The sequence below is a fragment of the Notechis scutatus genome, chromosome 8 (genome assembly GCF_049901735.1).
Source record: "Notechis scutatus isolate UNSWTSFEM ecotype Mainland chromosome 8, rNotScu1.2, whole genome shotgun sequence".
NCBI classification, from domain to species: Eukaryota; Metazoa; Chordata; class Lepidosauria; order Squamata; family Elapidae; genus Notechis; species Notechis scutatus.
The window spans coordinates 13,650,483-13,670,316 of NC_142016.1; the positions used below are offsets into that span (position 1 = coordinate 13,650,483).

At 44.3% G+C, this 19,834-nt stretch overlaps 1 protein-coding gene across 1 annotated transcript in view; it reads right to left on the bottom strand.

The window, feature by feature from the left end:
* E2F2 (E2F transcription factor 2) overlaps positions 1–19,834 on the bottom strand; it is a 47,188-nt gene that overhangs the window by 9,964 nt on the left and 17,390 nt on the right. Inside the window, exons 2-3 of the mRNA XM_026676138.2 lie at positions 2,423–2,528; positions 82–301 (exon numbers count right to left, since the gene is read on the bottom strand). Coding sequence (XP_026531923.2) covers positions 82–301; positions 2,423–2,528 — 326 coding nt within the window. The remainder of the gene's footprint in view (positions 1–81; positions 302–2,422; positions 2,529–19,834) is intronic.

Consider the following 19,834-nt stretch of genomic DNA (forward strand, 5'->3'; position numbering starts at 1 on the left):
TTCCCGTTTGCTCATGCTCTCCAACCCAATCTAGAATCTCTCCAGACCTCTCTGCACCTGAAGTCTTTCCACCCAACTTACATCCACTGGATATTGTTCTTGGATTTCTTGCGAATGAGCTGAATCCCTTCCAGCACGTTGGTGATATCATAGATACGTCTTTTTTGCACCTCCAGCACCTCCGCAGCTCGGTTCAAGTCCAGAACCCCGTCTTCCGATTCACTGAGCAAGTGGATGAACTTCTTGGTCAGCAAGCCAAGAGACGTGTCGTAGCGGGTCTTCTCTGCCGGTGACTTGGGAGCTGGAAGACAAAAGGAAATCCATGCCAAAGCAATCATACTAACGTGGGTTAAAAATCCTTTGGGATATCCCCGCTTCTGAACCATTGTAATGGTATATAGCAGGGATCAGCAACCCGCAGCTCTGGAGCCACATGTGGCTTTTTCATCCTTCCGAGGCAGCTCCCTGTCTCTCAAAATATGCATCACAACTGACAGTGTGTGACACCCGCCAGCATGCGATTTATTGAGCTTTTCGATTCCCGGTAGGCTAACCATGGATAAATCCAAGAAAAGAAAAGTTTCAGAAGAAAACAGAATCTTTAATTCAACGACATAGGCTAGTTTTGTGGCCGCTCAGGAAATAGGGAAGGGTTTTGTGGCTCCTGGTGTTTTCTTTTCTGTGGGAAAACAGGTCCAAATGGCTCTTTGGGTGTTTAAGGTTGCCAACCCCTGGAAAGACCTCAGGCAAAGATACCCTGCCAAGGGAACAATGAGATAAGAGATAGCCCAGCCCACAGCTGGATGGTGGGTGGGGCAAGAGGCTCAGGGGAGAGACCCAGAGGGCTGTAATGGAGACAGGGTGGAGGGAGGATGAATTGTACTTTCAGACTTCCAAGCGTCTATCAATTTAGTTTTGCAATAAAGTAGGAATTAGTTCACCTGATTTGAGGGGTGCAATGAAGACTTAGTGTCCTCGTGATACACCCCAGACAATGTGACTTTGCCATGGGTAAACAGTCTACAATTTCCAGTTGCTGGATCTTGCAAGAATCTCCCAGCAAGAAGAAGCTGAGTGAATACCGAAATTTGATTCCTATCTGATTTACCTGGGAGGCCAAGATCAATCTTCAAATCTGAAAGTGCAACCCCCACTCTTACAGCCCAAGAAACTAGGGTCTCTTTCCCTGCCATCTGCCTCTTATCTAACCATTCCCTTGGCAGCATCTCTTGGCCCAGCCTTACAAGATCTTTCCCACAGTCGTACAATTATAATCCCTATGACCTCCACTTAGATATTGTTCTGTCTAAACCTGGAGAACCCCAACTAAAAGCATCCCTCTTGAACGTGCAGTTGCTATCCATCAGTGACATAGCTCTAGACAGCTGGCTTTTTTTTTGCTCCAAAAGGCTCAGAGTGCCTTCCAAACATCCACATGGCCATGTAGAAATGAGGTCAAGTTGTTATGGCAAGTGCCTTTGCCCGTTGGGCATTAAATTTCCTGGAAATTTTAAGTTTCTGCTGGAATTTTTGTTGAAACTGTCTTCCTCATTCCAACGTCTTCAAGATGTGCTAGAATACAACCCCCCCATTCCAGGCAGGCTGATAATCTTGACCAGGGATGGTGCAAATTGCAGAAAAATAAAAATAAAAATATTTTTCTTTCTTTATTTTATTTGTTTTTAATTTTTAAAATAAAATTTATAGAAGAGATGGAAAAAGACAATAGGAAATCCTTTTCAGCACCTAGGCTGACAAATGGTGTTCTACCGCCCTCTAGTGGCCAAAAGGGGTGCAGTGCAGCCATCCTTGTTATGAAATCCAGATTAGATCTAAGCTCCTGAGATAACGCAAGAGTGTCATGTAATGTTTCTTCAGGATGTAACATTATTCCCAGAAGTATGACAGAAGGAAAAAAGAAAAGACAGCTTCCTTTACTGGAAAATGGACTTGCTCTATATAAAGTTCTGTTCTTGTGATTAAAACCCAAACACTTTGTGATCTAAGAGGGGGGAAATAAAACTGAACTAAGCTCATTTATTCAGCTAATGCTGAATAAAAAAACTTGATGCTATTGATGTATGTTTACAAATAAAAAAAAACTTTACCAAAAAAAAAAACACACACCACAACTTGATGCTAAAGCAGATCTCTCACTTTTCACTGGAATCTGCCCCAGCCCTGGGTTTCAAGCTAATTCCCATTGAGGACTAGAAACTTAAGACTCTAGATCAGGGGTGTCCAACCTTGGCAACTTTAAGACTTGTGGACTTCAACTCCCAGAATTCCTCAGCCAGCTTTGCTGAGGAATTCTGGGAGTTGAAGTCACAAGTCTTAAAGTGCCAAGGTGACACCCTGCTCTAGATTCTGCAAATGCATCCTTTTCCCCCCATCCAATGTTTCCTTATCCAATGCCTCTTACTTTTGGGGCTAGGGATGTGTGGGAGTGCAGTTCCTTTGCCTTTGGGTGTTCGGAATTCTGGGATGCGCTGATGGGCGGTTCCTTCCAGATCGAGTTTTCTCTTGGCCTAAGAAAAGGAGAAACAGAGACTGCCATGGTTAGCTTTGTGGGAAAACCATGCACGTGTAAACCAACTTGGCTACAAACATCTGCAACACGTCCTTTCCATTTCTCTTCAATCGTTTTGCAAGATTTCATTACCTAGCCTCCAGTATCTAATCTGGTTTTCCCAGGTAATAAAACAAGATTGCTGTCTCCATTTCTGGGTTTTAGTGTCTGTTTGCATCCTCCATTCGAGGGGTATTGAGTGAATTAAACCCTACAGAAAAAATTGGCATGCGTATGTATTCCGAAGCACCCCACGGGGTTCCATGCAGATTTTCTGCTCCCCCTCCAAAAAAATCTACTGCTATGCTAAATCTTGCAGTAATCTTTTCCAGCGTGATGACCTCCAGATGTGTTGGACTACAATTCCCATGCTTTCCCCCATCAGGACACCCAATGGGGAAAGTGAATCGAAGGCCAGCATATCCATTCCCTTTGCTTTCTAATGTACACATGAAATTCCTAGAGTGATATCATCTGGAATGAATGTACAAATGTATTTCCTGCATGGATGTTGGCTGAATGGTCCCGTTTCAATTTTGGCTTCCCTGCCCCGCCCCCTGCCAACGTTTTCACAAAGTATGTTTTTCATTATTACATTTTTGCTGCATTTTTCTCGCTCCTATAATGATAAGCAGCTTCAGTCTGCTTGCCTGGGACGTAGGGGAAAAAAACGGTGAGTCCTCGACCTATAACAGTTCATTTAGTGCAGGATCCGATCTGGGTCAGTCCCCGGGACCAGAGGTTTAGTCTTTCGAGTTTTTGGACTCATGCTGGGAGTTCCATCGTCAGGGAACTTGTCTCTTCCAAAAATGTGTGCCTTGTGCTGCCAAGTCCTCAGCTCCTAAGTGCCTGATAAGCCGATGATTAAATCAGCTCTCCTGTTGACTGACAAAGGGCCCATTTCCCAGGCTCCAATTATTTCCCTGGCTATTTTTGTACCTGCTCGGCCAACAATCTTAGTAACTGAGAAATTGAATGTCTGTCTTTATTCATTGCAATGTTCATTTAGTGGCCATTTTTAGTTACAATGGCACTTTTTCTCACACTTAACGACCTGTTGCAGCATCTCCATGGTCACAGGATCAAAATTCAGACACTTGGCAACTGACGCATATTTATGACCGTTGCAGTGATCCTGGGGTCATGGAATCTCCTTTTGCAACCTTCTGACATGTTGACCAGATTCACAGAAGAACTGGGTCACTAACTTTAAGAACTGCAGCAATGCTCTTAACTAGTGTGGCAAGAAGAGTTGTAAAACGGGGCAAAACTCACTTAACAACTATGTCCCTTGGCAACAGAAATGTTGGGCTCAGTTGTCGCCGTGAGTTGAGGACTACCTGTAAATATGAAAACTGGACAAGCCAGGTATCCTGCATATGAAGGTGGCATCCCCTTTCTTCTCCCACGACACACTTAAGCACATTGAAAATTTGGATGCCCAAAGACTTTGTCCAAGAGGCATACAGAGGACTCTGTGTGTGTCTGTGTGTGTGTGTGTGTCTGTGTGTGTAGAAATGAAGGAAAGAGACATATATGAAACATGAAGATAGCCAGAAGACAGCTGTAATTAAACAAAGAACCAAGTCACAAAAAGCCAAATACCAGTTCAGTGTAAGAGCTCTAGTTGCAACCAGGAATGAGCAGTCGAGTAGCAGCCGTAAAACAAGCATGGGCAGATACTCACTCCTCCTACTCAACTAGGGTTGGATGGCAGAAAGCTGACATGATACCAGAAGCTGGTGTTCTCCATGCAGCCTGCCAGCCTCCCTCCCTTTAGAAAAATAAAAACGGAATAATGAAACCAAAGTCAAGCACAGCACATGAGGGCCCATGGTCCCATTTTCTGACCTCTCTCCCACTTGGAGGAGGCAAAAGAGAAACCCCTAAAACGTTGCCTCCCACACTAAGTCTCCTTTCCTTCTCTTCCGTCTTCCTTAGGAAAAAGGAAAGGATTCAGTGTAGCTTTTTTTTTTTTAACAGTTTGCTGCCAAACTGGCAAACAGCCAGGACAATATGAATCTGTTGCTGATATCAGAAGAAGTGGAAGCCTTGTGTTTCCACGGACCCAGCTTGCACCAAGACACAATTTGGTTTTTATTGCCTAGTATTTTGAGAAGACAGTTGGTTCCATCTAGGGTGGATAAAATCCAATGATTTTTTTAATAAATAAATACATAAATAAAATTGGATTGCTTTTATTTTTCTCCAATTTATTTTAATAAAATGCTTTTGGAGTAAAAAAAAATGTATCTAAATATAGTTTTCTATTTAAGATACATTCATAATTTAGTTTATTCAGCATGAAGTGGTGCTTAGTTATTATAGCATCAGGCTGTATATTCCGCAATATTTACGTTTTTGGTAAACTCATTCAATGAATCCAAGCTCTGCTGAGATAGCACGCGCTGCAATTTCACAGTAACCATGAGATAAATCATAAAACAAAAGTTCAGGAACATTCCTTTATCCCACTGTTTTGCAAATCTATATGTATGATTGTTTGAAGAGAAATGCATCTGTACCACCAGGCTCCAAAAGTGTGAGGAAGGGCAAGCAGTAAAAATGAATGTGGAACCTTCTAAGCAGATTATAAACGTGATATTAAAGAGCACCTGACTTCAGATCCACCACGGCAGCGCCTGTTAGCGGGCATGCCACATCCCTCACCTGTGACACTGCCGCACCGCCAGCCGTCCAGGGATGGGATCCGACTGGTATAACTACCGGTTCTGTTGCTCTGCGTTGCATGCACATGCACAATTTACGAGCTGCTGAGCTGCCTGGACAGCTGAGCAGTGCTGCATGGGGGTGCACAGCGGTTGAAAAAGCACCTTTTTTCCTGCTTTTTCAACTGCAGCTGTGTCACGCATAGCAGCTGCAGTTGAAAATGCAGGAAACAAAGTTCAGGTAAGAGCTCGGGCAGGCGGGCGGGCCAAAACAACAGCAAACATAGAACTGGTTCTATGTATGCTCTCTGTTTGCTGCTTTTCACAGCAACCGGTTCTACAGAAGTGGACAGAACCGGTAGAATCCCACTCCTGCAGCCATCCCATTAAAGGGAATGAGACTGTCGGTGAGCCAACAGCGGGTCAGAGGAGGGGCTGCTGCAGGACAGAGACAATTGCTCTTTTAAAATTATGATTTAAATCGAGTTGATTTAAAAAGATGTTGAGGCTTTAGAAAAAGTACAGAGAAGAGCAACCAGGATGATTAGGGGACTGGAGATTAAAACATATGAAGAACGGTTACAGGAACTGGGCTTGGCTAGTCTAGGGAAGAGAAGGACCAGGGGAGACATGATAGCAGTTTTCCAATATTTGAAAGGCTGCCACAGAGAGGAGGGAAAGGGTCAAGTTATTTTCAAAGCACCTGAAGGCCAGGCAAGGAATAATGGATAGAAACTGAACAAAGAGAGATTCAACCTGGAAATAAGGAGAAACTTTCTGACAGTGAGAGCAATCCACCAATGGAACAGAAGTTGCCTTCAGAAGTTGTGGGAGCTTCATCCCTGGAGACTTTCAAGAAGAGATTGGACTCCCATCTGTCAGAAATGGTGTAGGGTCTACTGCTTGGGTAGGGGGTGGGACTAGATGACCTACAAGGTCCCTTCCAACTCTGATTATCTGTTACCTGTTTTAAATCAGGGGTGTCAAATGCAAGGCCCAGGGGCCAGATCCGGCCCACGGGGTGCTTAGATCTGGCCCACAGTGCCTCTGCCAGCAAAAGCGCAGCTCGGGCGGGCCGCAGGCAGCCCTTCCGAGCTCCGTTTTCGCAGGTAGAGGGTTGCAGGAGGCCATCACAGCCAAAAATGGAGCCCGTTTTTGCTGGCAGATCGCTCGGGCCACAGCAAGTGCCCCCGACACGAGTGACGTCGAGGTGGCCACGCCCACCCCGGCCCCTTAAGGTCAAGCACAATTCTGATGTGGCTCTCAATGAACTCGAGTTTGACACCCCTGATTTAAATCAACTTGATTTAAATCAAATCCACCCTGCTTGGTTCCAAAGAGAGACTTTAGGCCAGGACTGTCCAACCGTGGCAACTTTTAAGACCTTGTGGAACTTCAACTCCCAGAATCCCACCCCCACAGCCGGTCGTAGGTGACTTTTTTCAGTGCCATTGTAATTTCAAACGGTCACTAAAATGAACTGTTGTTAAATTGAGGACTACCTGTAGCGGAATTGGATGGAACATCCTTAGGAATACTATCTTTAGCGTGTTACAAACCAAAGGAATCTTCATCAGCAGAAGACATCCTAAAGAAATTTAACCATCTGGCAAGCACCTTTCCCCTGGCCAAGATTGTGTCTGTGCATTTCAAATAGCCCCGAGAAAGCATAATGTTCAATAGGAGGCACCTGCCGGGAGGTTTACCACCATGTTATTGTTTGAAGATGCAATGGAGCAGCTGCTATAACAGTTCTCTGAGGCCAGCCCAAAGCAGAGCAAAAATCTCTAGCAGTCCTAGAGAAGCGTTCAAGCTTTGCAAACATTTTTTGTTCCTTCCATAAAATGCAATAATTTAAGCAGACAGTTGCAAAAGTTGGTGCTAGATACAGGTCACCAAATCCTGCTTCTGCTGTGCAGATTCGCTTTCCCTTTTGATTTTAGACGCAACTTGGATTCTGCACCTTTGCCCAGCTCAGCAACAAGGTCTTAAAACATAATGTTCGCCAATCGCAGCAACTTTAAAATGGGAATTTGTCCTTTATGTTCAACGGCAGTTTGCTGGCTGGGGAATTCTGGGAGTTTAAGTCCATACATCTTAAAGTTGCTAAGATGGAGAAAGGCTGGTCCTAAGGTAGTGTTTCTCAACCATGGCAACTTGAAGACCTGTGGAGTTCAACTCCCACAATTCCCCAGCCACCTGGCTGCCTGGGAATTGTGGGAGTTGAAGTCCACAGGTCTTCAGGTCGCCATGGTTCAAGCTATGCTGCCTGAGGAATTGTGGGAGTTGAAGTCCACAGGTCTTCAGGTCACCATGGTTCAAGCTATGCTGCCTGAGGAATTGTGGGAGTTGAAGTCCACAGGTTTTCAGGTCGCCATATTTCAAGCTATGCTGCCTGGGGAATTGTGGGAGTTGAAGTCCACAGGTTTTCAGGTCGCCATATTTCAAGCTATGCTGCCTGGGGAATTGTGGGAGTTGAAGTCCACAGGTCTTCAAGTCAACAAAGTTGAGAAACGCTGGTCTAAGAATTTACAGGCCCCGACTTTCAGAGTTAAATCTGCAATCGTGCCAGAAACCCATCGTCCTTACTTTACCACTAGAGAGGTAGAGAGACTAACATTCCACCTTCAACTGTTGGACCAAAGAAAGAAAAGAAGAGTCCTCTGCTGCATCTTTCCCAGTGGTTGCTAGAGCAAAATAAGAAGGAAAAAAGAGCCATCGGAAAAAAAATAAAGAGGGTTTTTTTTTTTTTAAAAGCAGCTTGTTCTATGGCTTCCTGCCCACTTCCTGCCACTCAGCCTGACAGCTCCCACAGCAGCTGCTATTCCCACAAGTGCTTCCTTTCGGGCTACTGGATCGCTTGGTGGTGACAGAAAACTAGGCCGCTGGTCCTCCAGGGAGTCAAGGCAACGAAGGCGAGGGGACCCCGGTAGAGCAGCCCCCGATCTACAGGATGCTCTGCTCTAAGTAAATGCCAGAAACGCTGGATTTTCAGAAAGAGGGCTCTGCCTGTTTACAAAACTTTCCTAAGAGAGACGGAGACCTATAGAGGTAGTTCTCAACTTGCAACTGTTTGTTCAGCAACAGTTCAAAGTTACAACAGCCTTGAAAAGTGACTTGTGATCAGTCCTCGTGCTTATGACCGTCACGTCTCCAAGGTCAAAGGATCATGATTCGGGCGCTTGTGCATTTACAATGGCTGCCTTGACCCGTGATTATCATTTGTCACCTTCCCAGCCAGCTTCTGACAAGCAAAGTCAATGGGAAAGGCAACAGGGAAAGTTGTAAATAGTCTTGCTTAATCGCCATGGCAAAAAAAAAGGTTATAAAATCAGGGATAGTCACATGATGCCTCACATAACGTCTTGCAATGCTTAAAGATGGATTTTGGTTGTAAGACGAGGACTGCAAGATTTGAAAAAAGAATCCTACACATTTGGATGTTGTCCCAAAGTTTTTTGTTTTTTTTTCAAAAGGCGACTGGACTTTCCTGCTTTTTTTCCTTGAAGATGTTTCACTTCTCATCCAAGAAGCTTCTTCAGTTCAGATTGAAGTCAGAACTGAAGAAGCTTTTTGGATGAGAAGTGAAACGTCTTCAGGGAAAAACCAAGGAAGTCCAGTTGCCTTTTGAAAAAAGCACCTTTGGGAGAATCATGACCTGGATGACTGAGAATCTCCGTAGACAAAATTTGATTTTTGTAGATCTAGTGAGATACCTTGGCCACCCCTACCCGTTAGTGTACACTCAACAACCAATGTCACTTGGACTCTCCTGGCAAAGGAAGTAACTGGGCAAACCTGGAAGCCTCCAAAACCTGTTTGGAAATTCTAATGCTTAGTGTGTTACGTCTGAACTAGGACAAACCAAATTTGTTCTCTCTTGCAAATCTAGACATAGAAGTCTGCTCTGCACTTTAAGACTGGGGTAAACAGTGAAATACTTTTATTTCTACCTGGAAACCACTGCTGGACTTTGTGCTTGAGGGGCAAAATGAAACCTTGACTTCTGGTTTCACCAATTAGATAGATTTGTTGTTACAGAAATGGCTAGTTTAAACTATTATGTAAAATGTTGAGATGTTAATGTCTCTTATTCTACTGCACCAAAAGGAGTTGGAAGTCAATGCCTTTTTTTTCTCTTTCCCCCCTTCTTTTCCTCATTCTTCCCTTCCCTTTTCCCTTTCCTATTTTTCCTAATGTTTGCTTTTGTATTTTCTTTGTGTGCTACAACATAAATTAATTTAAAAAAATAAAAGACTGGAGTGATCAATGAATGGAAACAGGGCTAAACTCTGCCCACTATTTGAAGATCAAGCCACATTTAGAGATTCCTTGAGAACAGAGAAATATTAAACCCAAATGATATCAACGAGAGGTTTCTGGAAGACAAGCAGGTATGTGAAATCATTTATTGCCTACTTCTTCAATTGCATCAGCATTCATTCTGAACAGGTTGCAAGGCAAATAGAGGGGACGGAGCATGAAATGTAATCCAGGAATGATTCCCCGTTAAGGACTTGACTATAAAAAGTTACCTGCTAGCAGAGTTTTTTTTCAACCTTTGCAACTTTTAAGATATGTGGACTTCAACTCCCAGAATCAAAGTCCACGTTATCTTAAAGTGGCTCACTGTGAGAAAGTCTCTGCATCACAATAATCCCAGGAAAAGTTAAGAAGGAAATCTGCTTGAGCCAAACACAGCTTTTGTTTTCAAAACTGAGTGACAAGCAGCGCTGGCTAAAAGATGGTCCTTGACTTACAACCGTTCGTTTAGTGACCATTCGAAGTTACAACAGCACTGAACAAAAGTGACTTATTTTCACACTTACAACTGTAGTAGCAACTCCTATGGTTACACGATTTACATTCGGATGATTGATAACTGGGGTTCACATTTATGACTGACACAGCGAGCGGGGATTATGTGATTATAAAGCCAAGTCGATGGGGAAGCCAGATTCACTGAACAACCGTGTGACTAATTTAACAACTGCAGTGATTCACTTTACAACAGTGGCAAGAAAAGTCGTAAAATGGGGGCAAGACTTCGCAAATTCCTCACCTTAGCAACACAAATTCTGGCCTCTCAATTGTGGCCGTAAGTTGAGGACTACCTGTTCAGTGTTCCTCAACCATGGCAACTTGGAAGACCTGAGGACTTCAACTCCCAGAATTCCCCAGCCAATTGGCTGGGGAATTCTGGGAGTTGGGAGTCCACAGGTCTTCAAGTTGCCATGATTGCAAAACGTTTCTCTATGATGTAGATTTTTTAAATTTTTTTTTAATATTTTTTTTTTAACAACAAACATAAACATAGACACAAAACATAAAACCTTCTTTCTATTGTACAGTGTCAGTTGGTACAAATCTTGTACACAATATCAACAGTCTTTCCCTTCCAACTGCATCATTATTAAAATTTATTTTACATGAATATGCATATTATATTATATTGTTATTAATTACTTATTGGACTTTGCTTATAAACTATATCATCCTTTCTGAGCAAATTTCAGTTTTTAAGACATCTCAATTCATAATATCATTCATTTCATTATAATCCATTATAACATATTACATTATCTTATCTTTATCATTGTATTTATATTGCATTATATCCTAGTTCCCTATTCTCTTTTCTAACCATTGATAAAATAAACCCCAAATTTTATAATACTATGATGTAGAATTTTTTAAAGGGTACAAGAATACCGATTCAAATGTCTGGGTAATTTCATAGACAAATTGACAGAACTGCAGAATCTCTTTTCCGACTTTTCCCTCGATTTTTCTTGTTGTTCAAAAAAAATACAGGAACAAGCCTGAACAGATAGTCCTCGAATTATGACCCCAGTTGGGACCAGAATTTTCTGGTCTGCGAAGCAAGGTGACTAAGTGAGTCGCATTTCATTTTGTGACCTTTTATTTTTGCCAGGATTGTTAGGTAAATCACCTCAGTTGTTAAATTAGTCACCCAGTTTGTTAAGCGAACCCGGTTTCCTCCATTGAGTTTGCTTGTCAGAAGCATAGGAAGGTCACACGTGACAATCACATGACCCCAGGATGCTGCAACCACCATGAACGAGCATTGCTTGCCAAGCTCCCCAATGCTGATCACATGACCTGCAATAGCCAAAAATGCAAGGACCAGTCGTAAGTTACTTTTTTCCCTGCCGTTGTAACTTCACACGGTCCTTCAATGAAACAGTTGTAAGTCAAGAACTACCTGTATTTGCAAAGGAATATCAGGAGCTGGTGACCCGCACTCACAAGAACAGCCAACACATCCTGGATAAGAGGGTGTGTTGTGTGCCTTTTGCAAGACCATCCGCTAAGCTTTCCATACATTCTCTTCTACCTTCAAATGTTCTTCCGATAACAATTGCTACCAGCCTGCCTTCCATGGAGGACCTGTATACTGCATGAGTCAAAAAGAGGGCTGTGAAAATATTTACAGACCCCTCACATCCCGGACACAAACTGTTTCAACTCCTACCCTCAAAATAACGCTATAGAGCACTGCACAACAGAACAACTAGACACAAGGACAGTTTTTTCCCGAATGCCATCACTCTGCTAAACAACTAATTCCCTCAACACTATCCAACTATTTACAAACTCTGCACTATTATTACTATTAATCTTCTCATCACTCCTTATCACCCATCCCCTCCCACTTGTGACTGTAGGACTGTAACTTTGTCGCTTGTATCCTTATGATTTATATTGACTGTTTCCTAGTATGATTTGATTGCTTATTTGTACCCTATGACTATCATTAAGTGTTGAACCTTATGATTCTTGACAAATGTATCTTTTCTTTTTATGTACACTGAGAGCACATGCACAAAGACAAATTCCTTGTGTGTCCAATCACACTTGGCCAATAAAGAATTCATTCATTCATTCATTCATTCGTTTGTTTGTTCGTTCGCTCATTCATTCATTTCCACCTGCCATCAAAACCCTTGTTTCTAAACTAGGTAGGTGCCTAAATTTTAAATAAAGCTAAGAATGGACTTGGCGGATTGAAAGACACCACACAAGTTTACAAACAGGCTCAGTCTGTGAAACAGGAAATGTGGACACCTCCTCCTCTCCTCTCCTCAATTCAGACCGTGTTTTGGGTACCCATGTGGCTCAAGGCAGCCACATGGGAAACACCTGCCAAACCGTCACCGCAGTCAGTCACATCTGTGAACACCTCACCTGATGTTGCCTCTACAGTATCTTGTGTCTTTTTTTCATTTTGGCAACGGAGCAAATGACAGAAGACGACACACCGGAGACTCAACTTCTCTCCCAAAGGCTGCATCTGTCAGTCACCAAAAGAGGATGATGACCAGAGCAGGTGGCCTCGAAAGCACCAACTACCCAGGAAGCGGGTCAAACAAGATGGCGGGGATCCTCCCCCAGTACAGGGCTAGGTAACAAGCTCTATAATCCCCAGTTGCAGGAACTGGGTATGTGTATAGTTTAATGAAAAGAAGGACTAGGGGAGACATGACAGCCGTGTTCCACTATCTCAGGGGCTGCCACAAAGAAGAGGGAGTCCAGCTATTCTCCAAAGCTGTACTTCCAAACAAGGCAAACAATATCTTGCAATCTCCAAGAATCATCTTGCAATCTCCAAGGATTTTAGGAAGCACAGCGGAGATATAACTTTCTATTGACACGATAGCAGAGTTCCAACATCTCAGGGGCTGCCACAAAGAAGAGGGAGTCAAGCTATTCTCCAAAGCACCTGAGGGCAGGATAAGAAGCCATGGGTGGAAACTAATCAAGGAGAGAAGCAACCTAAAACTAAGGAGAAATTTCCTGACAGTTAGAAACAATTAATCAGTGGAACAACGCTGGAGGTTTTTAAGAAGAGATTTGACAACCATTTGTCTGAAAAGGTACAGGGTTCCCGCATGGACTAGAAAACCTCCTTCCAACTCTGTTATTTTGTTCTGCTCTGCTCATTTACTGACCGTTCGAAGTTACAGCAGCACTGAACAAAGTGTCTTATGACCATTTTTCTCACTTATGACCATTGCAGCATCCCCATGGCCAACATGTTCAAAATTCACATTGATTCATATTTATGATGGTTGTAGAATCCCATGGTCATGGGATCCTCCTTTTGTGACCTTCTGACAAGCAAAGTCAATGGGGCAAGCCTGACAGTTGCAACAATTAATCAGTGGAACAACTGCCCTCCAGAAGTTATAAATGCTCCAACACTGAAGGTTTTTAAGAATAAACTGGATAGCCACTTGTCTGAGATGGTGTAGGGTAGGGAGGTCAAACTTGATTTCATTGAGGGTCACATCGAGGTTGTGTTTGACTTTGGGGGGCCGGGGTGGGCGTGGCCAGCTCGATGTCACTCATGTAGGGGATGCCTGTGGAGGCCCCAGCACTCTGCCAGTGAAAACGGGCTCCCAAGCTCCATTTTTGGCTGTGATGGCCTCCTGCAACCTTCTGCCATCGAAAACAAAGCCCAGAAGGGCCACACATAGCCCCCCCAAGCTCCGTTTTCGCTGGCAGAGGCACCATGGGCCGGTCCTTCACCATTTCCAGGACGGCCCCGCAGGCCAGATCTAAACCCCCAGGCCCTGGTCTAGGATTTCCTGCTTGAGCTTTTTTTTTTTTCCTGCTTCCTACTCCGTAATTCTGTTCTCTCCCTTTCTCTCCCTTCTTCCTGTAAAGATTTTGCACAAGGTTCAGACGTTATGTTTGGTTAGGAACCAGTGTTGACCATCTGCAACCGCTTGGCTCGCATCTTAAGTTCCAACCAACATGCCACCATAGGGAGCCCCGTTGCTGTGACTTAGGAATCATGGTTTACGGCTTAGCTTTTCTTGAAAACCTCCAGCGATGGAGGCAAGCTGTTCCACCACCCGATTAATGTCCCTGTTGTGACTGGTTAATGGTTCTTGTGTCTTTACACAAAGAAAAACTACTTTTATCCCGGGTTGGGTAATTTAGTCAAGTTTGGAAAGCCCTGAGGTGGAGCCGCTCACACGACTGAAAAAGGAGAAATGGGGTCCCTGCATTCTCCCACCTTTTTCAAAGGCAGGAGATCCAAAGCCCCTGAAAAGGTTACTACCCCAGATATAACTCCATCCACGTTTCTGAGATCTCTATGATAGGTATCTTTGCACTGGTCCCATCCCTCACATGCAAGAGAAAGATTCAACTTTTAAACCAACTCTACACAGAGACCTCCAGTTCACCCAGTCCCTCTGCAGTAAAAGCCCAGGAAAAACATTTCTTGTTCTTCCGTTGCTAAGTTGTGAGTGCCTTCGCAACTCATGGACCATAATAGCCCACCAGAGGCTTCCCTGTCTCCCAGAATTTGCCCAAATTCACGTTCATTGTGTCAAGGACGCTACCTAACCATCTCGTCCTCTGACACCGCCTCCATCTTTTGCCTTCCATCTTTCATGAGAATCCTCTCATTAGGTGACAAAATATTTGAGTTTCAGCTTCAATATCTGTCCTTCCAAAGAACAGTCAGAGGTAATTTCCCGGTTTGATCTCCCTGCAGTCCAAGGGATTCTCAAGTATCCCTTTCTCCTTTTTTCCTCTTTGTCGTATTTTTTTTCCATTTGCCTTCTAAGGCAGCGTTTCTCAACCCTTGCAACTTTAGAAGGGATGGACTTCAACTCCCAGAATTCCCAGGGTAGAATGCTGGCTGAGGAATGCTGGGAGGTGAAGTCCATGCATCTTAGTTTAGACGGGGAAGACTAAGAATTGCTGTCCATTCTTCTTAGAGTGGACTGAGGTGGAGAAACACACTGTTCTCGGCTACCCTTTGCAAGGAAGCTCATGATAACAAAATAAAATAAAAGCAAGAATCAGTGGAACGGATTGAGTTTGATCCTAGGCAGAGGCTAATATTTGGAACAGAACAGGGGGTTGGACTAGATGACCTTCAAGGTCTCTTCCAACTGTTATTCTGAGTCTTCTCCAACACCACAATTCAAAAAAGAGTAAAAAAAGGGGGGGGAAGGGAACCTTTCTTCTCTCCCCCACTCAATTCCTTTCGTCTGCAAGAGGAGAGGCCAACCTTTTGAAAAAAAAAAATCTCCAGCCTCCACAGCATGTGCCCAAGACAACAGTTGCCAGCCCCTCCCGGCCCTCCCCACATCTCCCGCCGCCTGCAAGCAAAGAGAAGCCATGCATTCACACTCACACACCCCTGGGTGCCAGGATTGGGGGCGTGGGGAAAAAGGGGGACAAAAGGAAGCATTCGGAACAGTCCCCGGGAGCAGCTGTTTCGTCTGGCCCAGTGTAGCGTGATCATGTCACTCCCTCCACCGCAGGCCAGATTAGCCTCTTGACAGCTGGCCAGCCAAGCTGCTGCCTTGATAATGGGGCTGTGGGGGCCAGGAAGCCCTCCCTTTTCATCCCCTTGGCTTTCCAGACCCACGGCAAGGCCAAGAAGAGGGCGGGGGGAGGTAGGAGCCAGGGAGAGTGGGCAGCCCGCTCCCCAAGCAAGGCTGAAGACGGGCAAACAGAGGCGCGCGAAGGAGGCCTTTTCTGAACTGAAATACATTTATGCGCATTAATTTTACTTGAGAGCGGTTCAGAGGGTTTGGGGAGGGGGCATAGGAAAGTGAAAACCCGCCTCGGCTCTCGTTCCAACAATGGCATTATCAAGAGACATTTCTCTAACATAGCCTTAACCCAAGGGGGGGGGGGTAGCTGGGTGGGAGGAATGGGAGGCTGGGGGGTTGCCATTCTCCCATAATCCCTTGGGAATGGGGCAAAACCCCCAAGAGGCCATGTGTGTGTGTGTGGGGGGGGGGGGTAAAGAGAGCTGAAAATCATTCCAGATCTTCCCTTCATTAAATATCCCCAGAATAAAACTGTTAATTCCAGCAGCGATGACTGCCCAGGAAGGCTGCAATTTAAGGGAAAGTTCGAATCGCGCGGTGTTTCGATTTGAGTGGAAATTTGTGAGTGGGGTGTGTTTAATGCAAGCCAAAACTGAAGTTATTCTGAGACGAGTTTGTGCGCAGTTGCTCTTGGGGTTTTAGACACGAATGGCCGTGTCTCGGTTCAAGGAAAGCTCAAAAAAAGGAATGGTTCATTTTGAAGAGCGCATAGGTCGCCCTCGACTTACAACCACCGTAGGGAGTAGAATTTCTGTTGCTAAGCAAGACAGTTGTTAAGTGAGTTGTGTTGGATTTTATGACCTTTTTTGCCACTGTTGTTAATAGCAATAGCACTTAGACTTACATGCCACTTTGTAGCCCTCTCTAAGCGGTTTACAGAGTCAGCATATTGCCTCCAACAATTTGGGTCCTCGTTTTACCAACCTCGGAAGGATGGAAGGCTGAGTCAACCTTGAGCCGGCCAGGATCGAACTTCAAACTGTAGGCAGTTTGCATGCAATACTGCATTCTAACCACTGCACCATCACAGCTCTTAAGTGAATTGCTGCAGTTCTTAAGTGAACAGCAATAAGACTTATATTCCACTTCATAGTGCTTTTACAGCCCTCTCTAAGCGGTTTAGAGTCAGCGTATGGCCCCCAACAATCTGCGTCCTCATTTACTGACCTCAGAAGGATGGAAGGTTCAACCTTGAGCCGGTCAGGATTGAACTCCTGGCAGTCGGCAGAATTAGCCTGCAATACTGCATTCTAACCACTGCACCAACATGGCTCATTAACCGAGTCCTGCTTCCCCCATTGGCTTTGCTTATCGGAAGCCAGCTGGGAAGGTCACAGGTAGTGGCTATTTTTGTGGCTTAGCACGTTGCGCAACTTTAAGCCTGCTTGGTGTGTTATGGCTGAGTTCATCTAGCAAAGCCAGAAAATGCTTGCATGACCAGATTGAACAGGTTGTATGAAGACAACCTCTATGAGTGTGAGTGTATTTAAAGAAATTCTGGGGAGTGGTCTTCAGCTAAGCCTTCTCCGACTCCCAAATTTGCTGAACAGACACACCTTGCCCTTAACTCAACCTTTCTCGTTCCTCTAAAATGCAGACACACACCCTTCTCAGGGGTGTGGGAACACTTCTGCTGAATTATCACACAACACCGCATGGACGATGCACACCCTCTTGTCTCTTTCTCACACACAAACCTAGCCAAGGACAGTCTTCCTCAAGAGCAAGCACAAAGGCTGGCCAACACATTGTCATTCTTTCGGTCTCATTTTGGGACTAATGTCTGCACAGTCACCTCACTTGCACCCTGTATATGAGGAAGGTTTGCTGATGGCGCAGCAATTGGCCCAAAGATGACAAACGGTTGAACTCAAGGGAGTGTCAAAAAATTAGTCCATGGGCTACACAGCCTGACATAGTTTATCAGCCTGTTCTCTTGGGCAAGATGGGCGATCATCGTGTGACTTGAGAAGCTCATAGGATCGAGTGATTAGATTATCTTGAACGGATTCTGGCTTAGTTGTGCATAAAAGCTGCTGAACCGATCTAGGAAGAAGAATTGGAGGCCGCTAATCTGCTTTTGAGTTCTCGGAAGCTTCTGATGCCACCAATTCTAAAAGGGAAGAACGTGGGATTCAGCCGATTGCATTTATTTATTTGTAAAATTTATTGGCTGCCCATCTTACCTCAAGGTAACCCTTGGGCGGCTTGCAATCCTAAATATTGTAATATGTCCCCCTGCAGGAGAGGTCGGGTGATGAGCCACAGAACGTCTGAGTTGATTCTAGGGTTCCCCCAAGATTCCCTCTTATGCTTTGCTTGCCAAATGAAGCTGCCCAGTGAAATCATATGGATATTTATGATCCATACGTTCATCTCAAGCTTTTTTTTTCTTCCCCTTCTTGAGCTGCTTTCCATATTTCCTCCAAGTGCAGATCATCTCCTCCTTTTCAGAAATGGGCTGAAGGAGAAGTGGGCAACTATGGCCCTTTGACAACCTGTGGACTTCAACTCCCAGAATTCCTGAAATTTCATGGCAGTCCCGTGGTCACGTGACCATGATTTTCGACCTTTTTTTGGGGGGGGGGGGGGAGCTCCAGGTATTTATTTCTGGTTTCTAGCAAAAGGCACCCATTAAGATAAAAATGCTTAATGACCATGGAAGTCTTTTAATGACTGCAAACATTACTTAACAACTATCATCCGAAAAATGCCCCCCAAAATTGAGTCTGGTCCTATGGTGATCTGTTTAACAACCGCAATGACTTACGGCCGTAATTCCAGGCTCAATTATGATGATAAGCCCGAGAACTGCCTGTAGCTATCCTGGCTGGAGATAACAAAGTTTTAAATGAATCCAGGGAAATTATGGACCACAAGGTCATCCAGAAAAGATTCCCGCTGGTCATGCTCAGCTCCAGGACGTTTCGTGGGTGCATCTGTGTAACGAGATTGAGGGAGTTTGTCATGATCTTCGTGGGAGATTCTTTTCAACTTTCCAGTTTAATTTTAAAACCCTGGGATTTTTGAGTGATCTTCCACCTCAGTATTAACCCAGGATGACCCCCGCATAGCTTTTCAAGGGATGCTCAGCCGTTAATTCTACAAGATTAACGGACCAATTACACTTGTAGCCAAGATAAGACAAAGATGCTAAAGCAACTCCTCCTCCTCACGCTGTGTTTTTAGTGGATTTACAACTCTATTATGTCACTGAGCTTTTATAAGAAGCATTCCCTCCCATGACTGAAAGAATGGGAGGGAAAAAGTCTCTTTCAAGATTATAAATGCTTGCAGGATTATTATTTTTTAAACCCCTTTGATTAAATCTCTTGAGTAACTTTTGGATTATTAAACATACTCATCAATTTAACTCATTAGCCCTCAGCACTGTTTTGTGCACACATGCACACATCATATAAAGTTTGGCAGGACAGGAGTTGAGTTTGTGAAAAAAGCGAAGCACGTACTTATTCAGTAGCACGAAAAATTTATTATTTTTTTCAAAGAAAAATATCTTGTTCTTTAAAAAAAAGGGGGGGGGGAATTTGGAACCCTCCCATCCTGAAATGCTATTCTAGAACAACAAAAACTCTTCAGGGAATTGAATCTTAATATTCTCCTTTTCTACAGGATTTGAATTTTCCTGATCATCATCATCATCATATCTATAAAAGATTTATATCCCGAACCTAGATAATATTTGGAATAGCCTCTCCTGCTCGAGCAGGGGGTTGGACTAGATGACCTCCAAGGCCCCTTCCAACTCTAGTTATTCTAGGATTCTATCCCACTGTTATTTTGTACAATTTAAAGCACTGGACATCATACTCCTGCCTGCTGTTCTCCTCCCATCGCCACTCCTGTGAGAGCTGAGCTGCCCAAAGTCACCCAGCAGGCTTTCATGCCTCAGAGGGGACTACAAGCAGTCCTTGACTTACAACCACTTGTTCAGTGACCGTTGGAAATTACAATGGCCCTGAGAAAAACGACCAGTGGTGACCATCCTCATGGCCCTATGATCAGACGCGGCCACAGGGGGTCACATGATCGGCATTTGCCATCTTCACAGTCAATAGGCGAAGCTGGGTTCCCTGAACGACTGCATGATTCGCTTAATGACGCAGCCTTCGGCAACTGTTACAAAAGAAAAAAAAAGTTGTAAAATCGGGCGCGACTCACTTGAGAACCACATTATTGACCGACCGAAA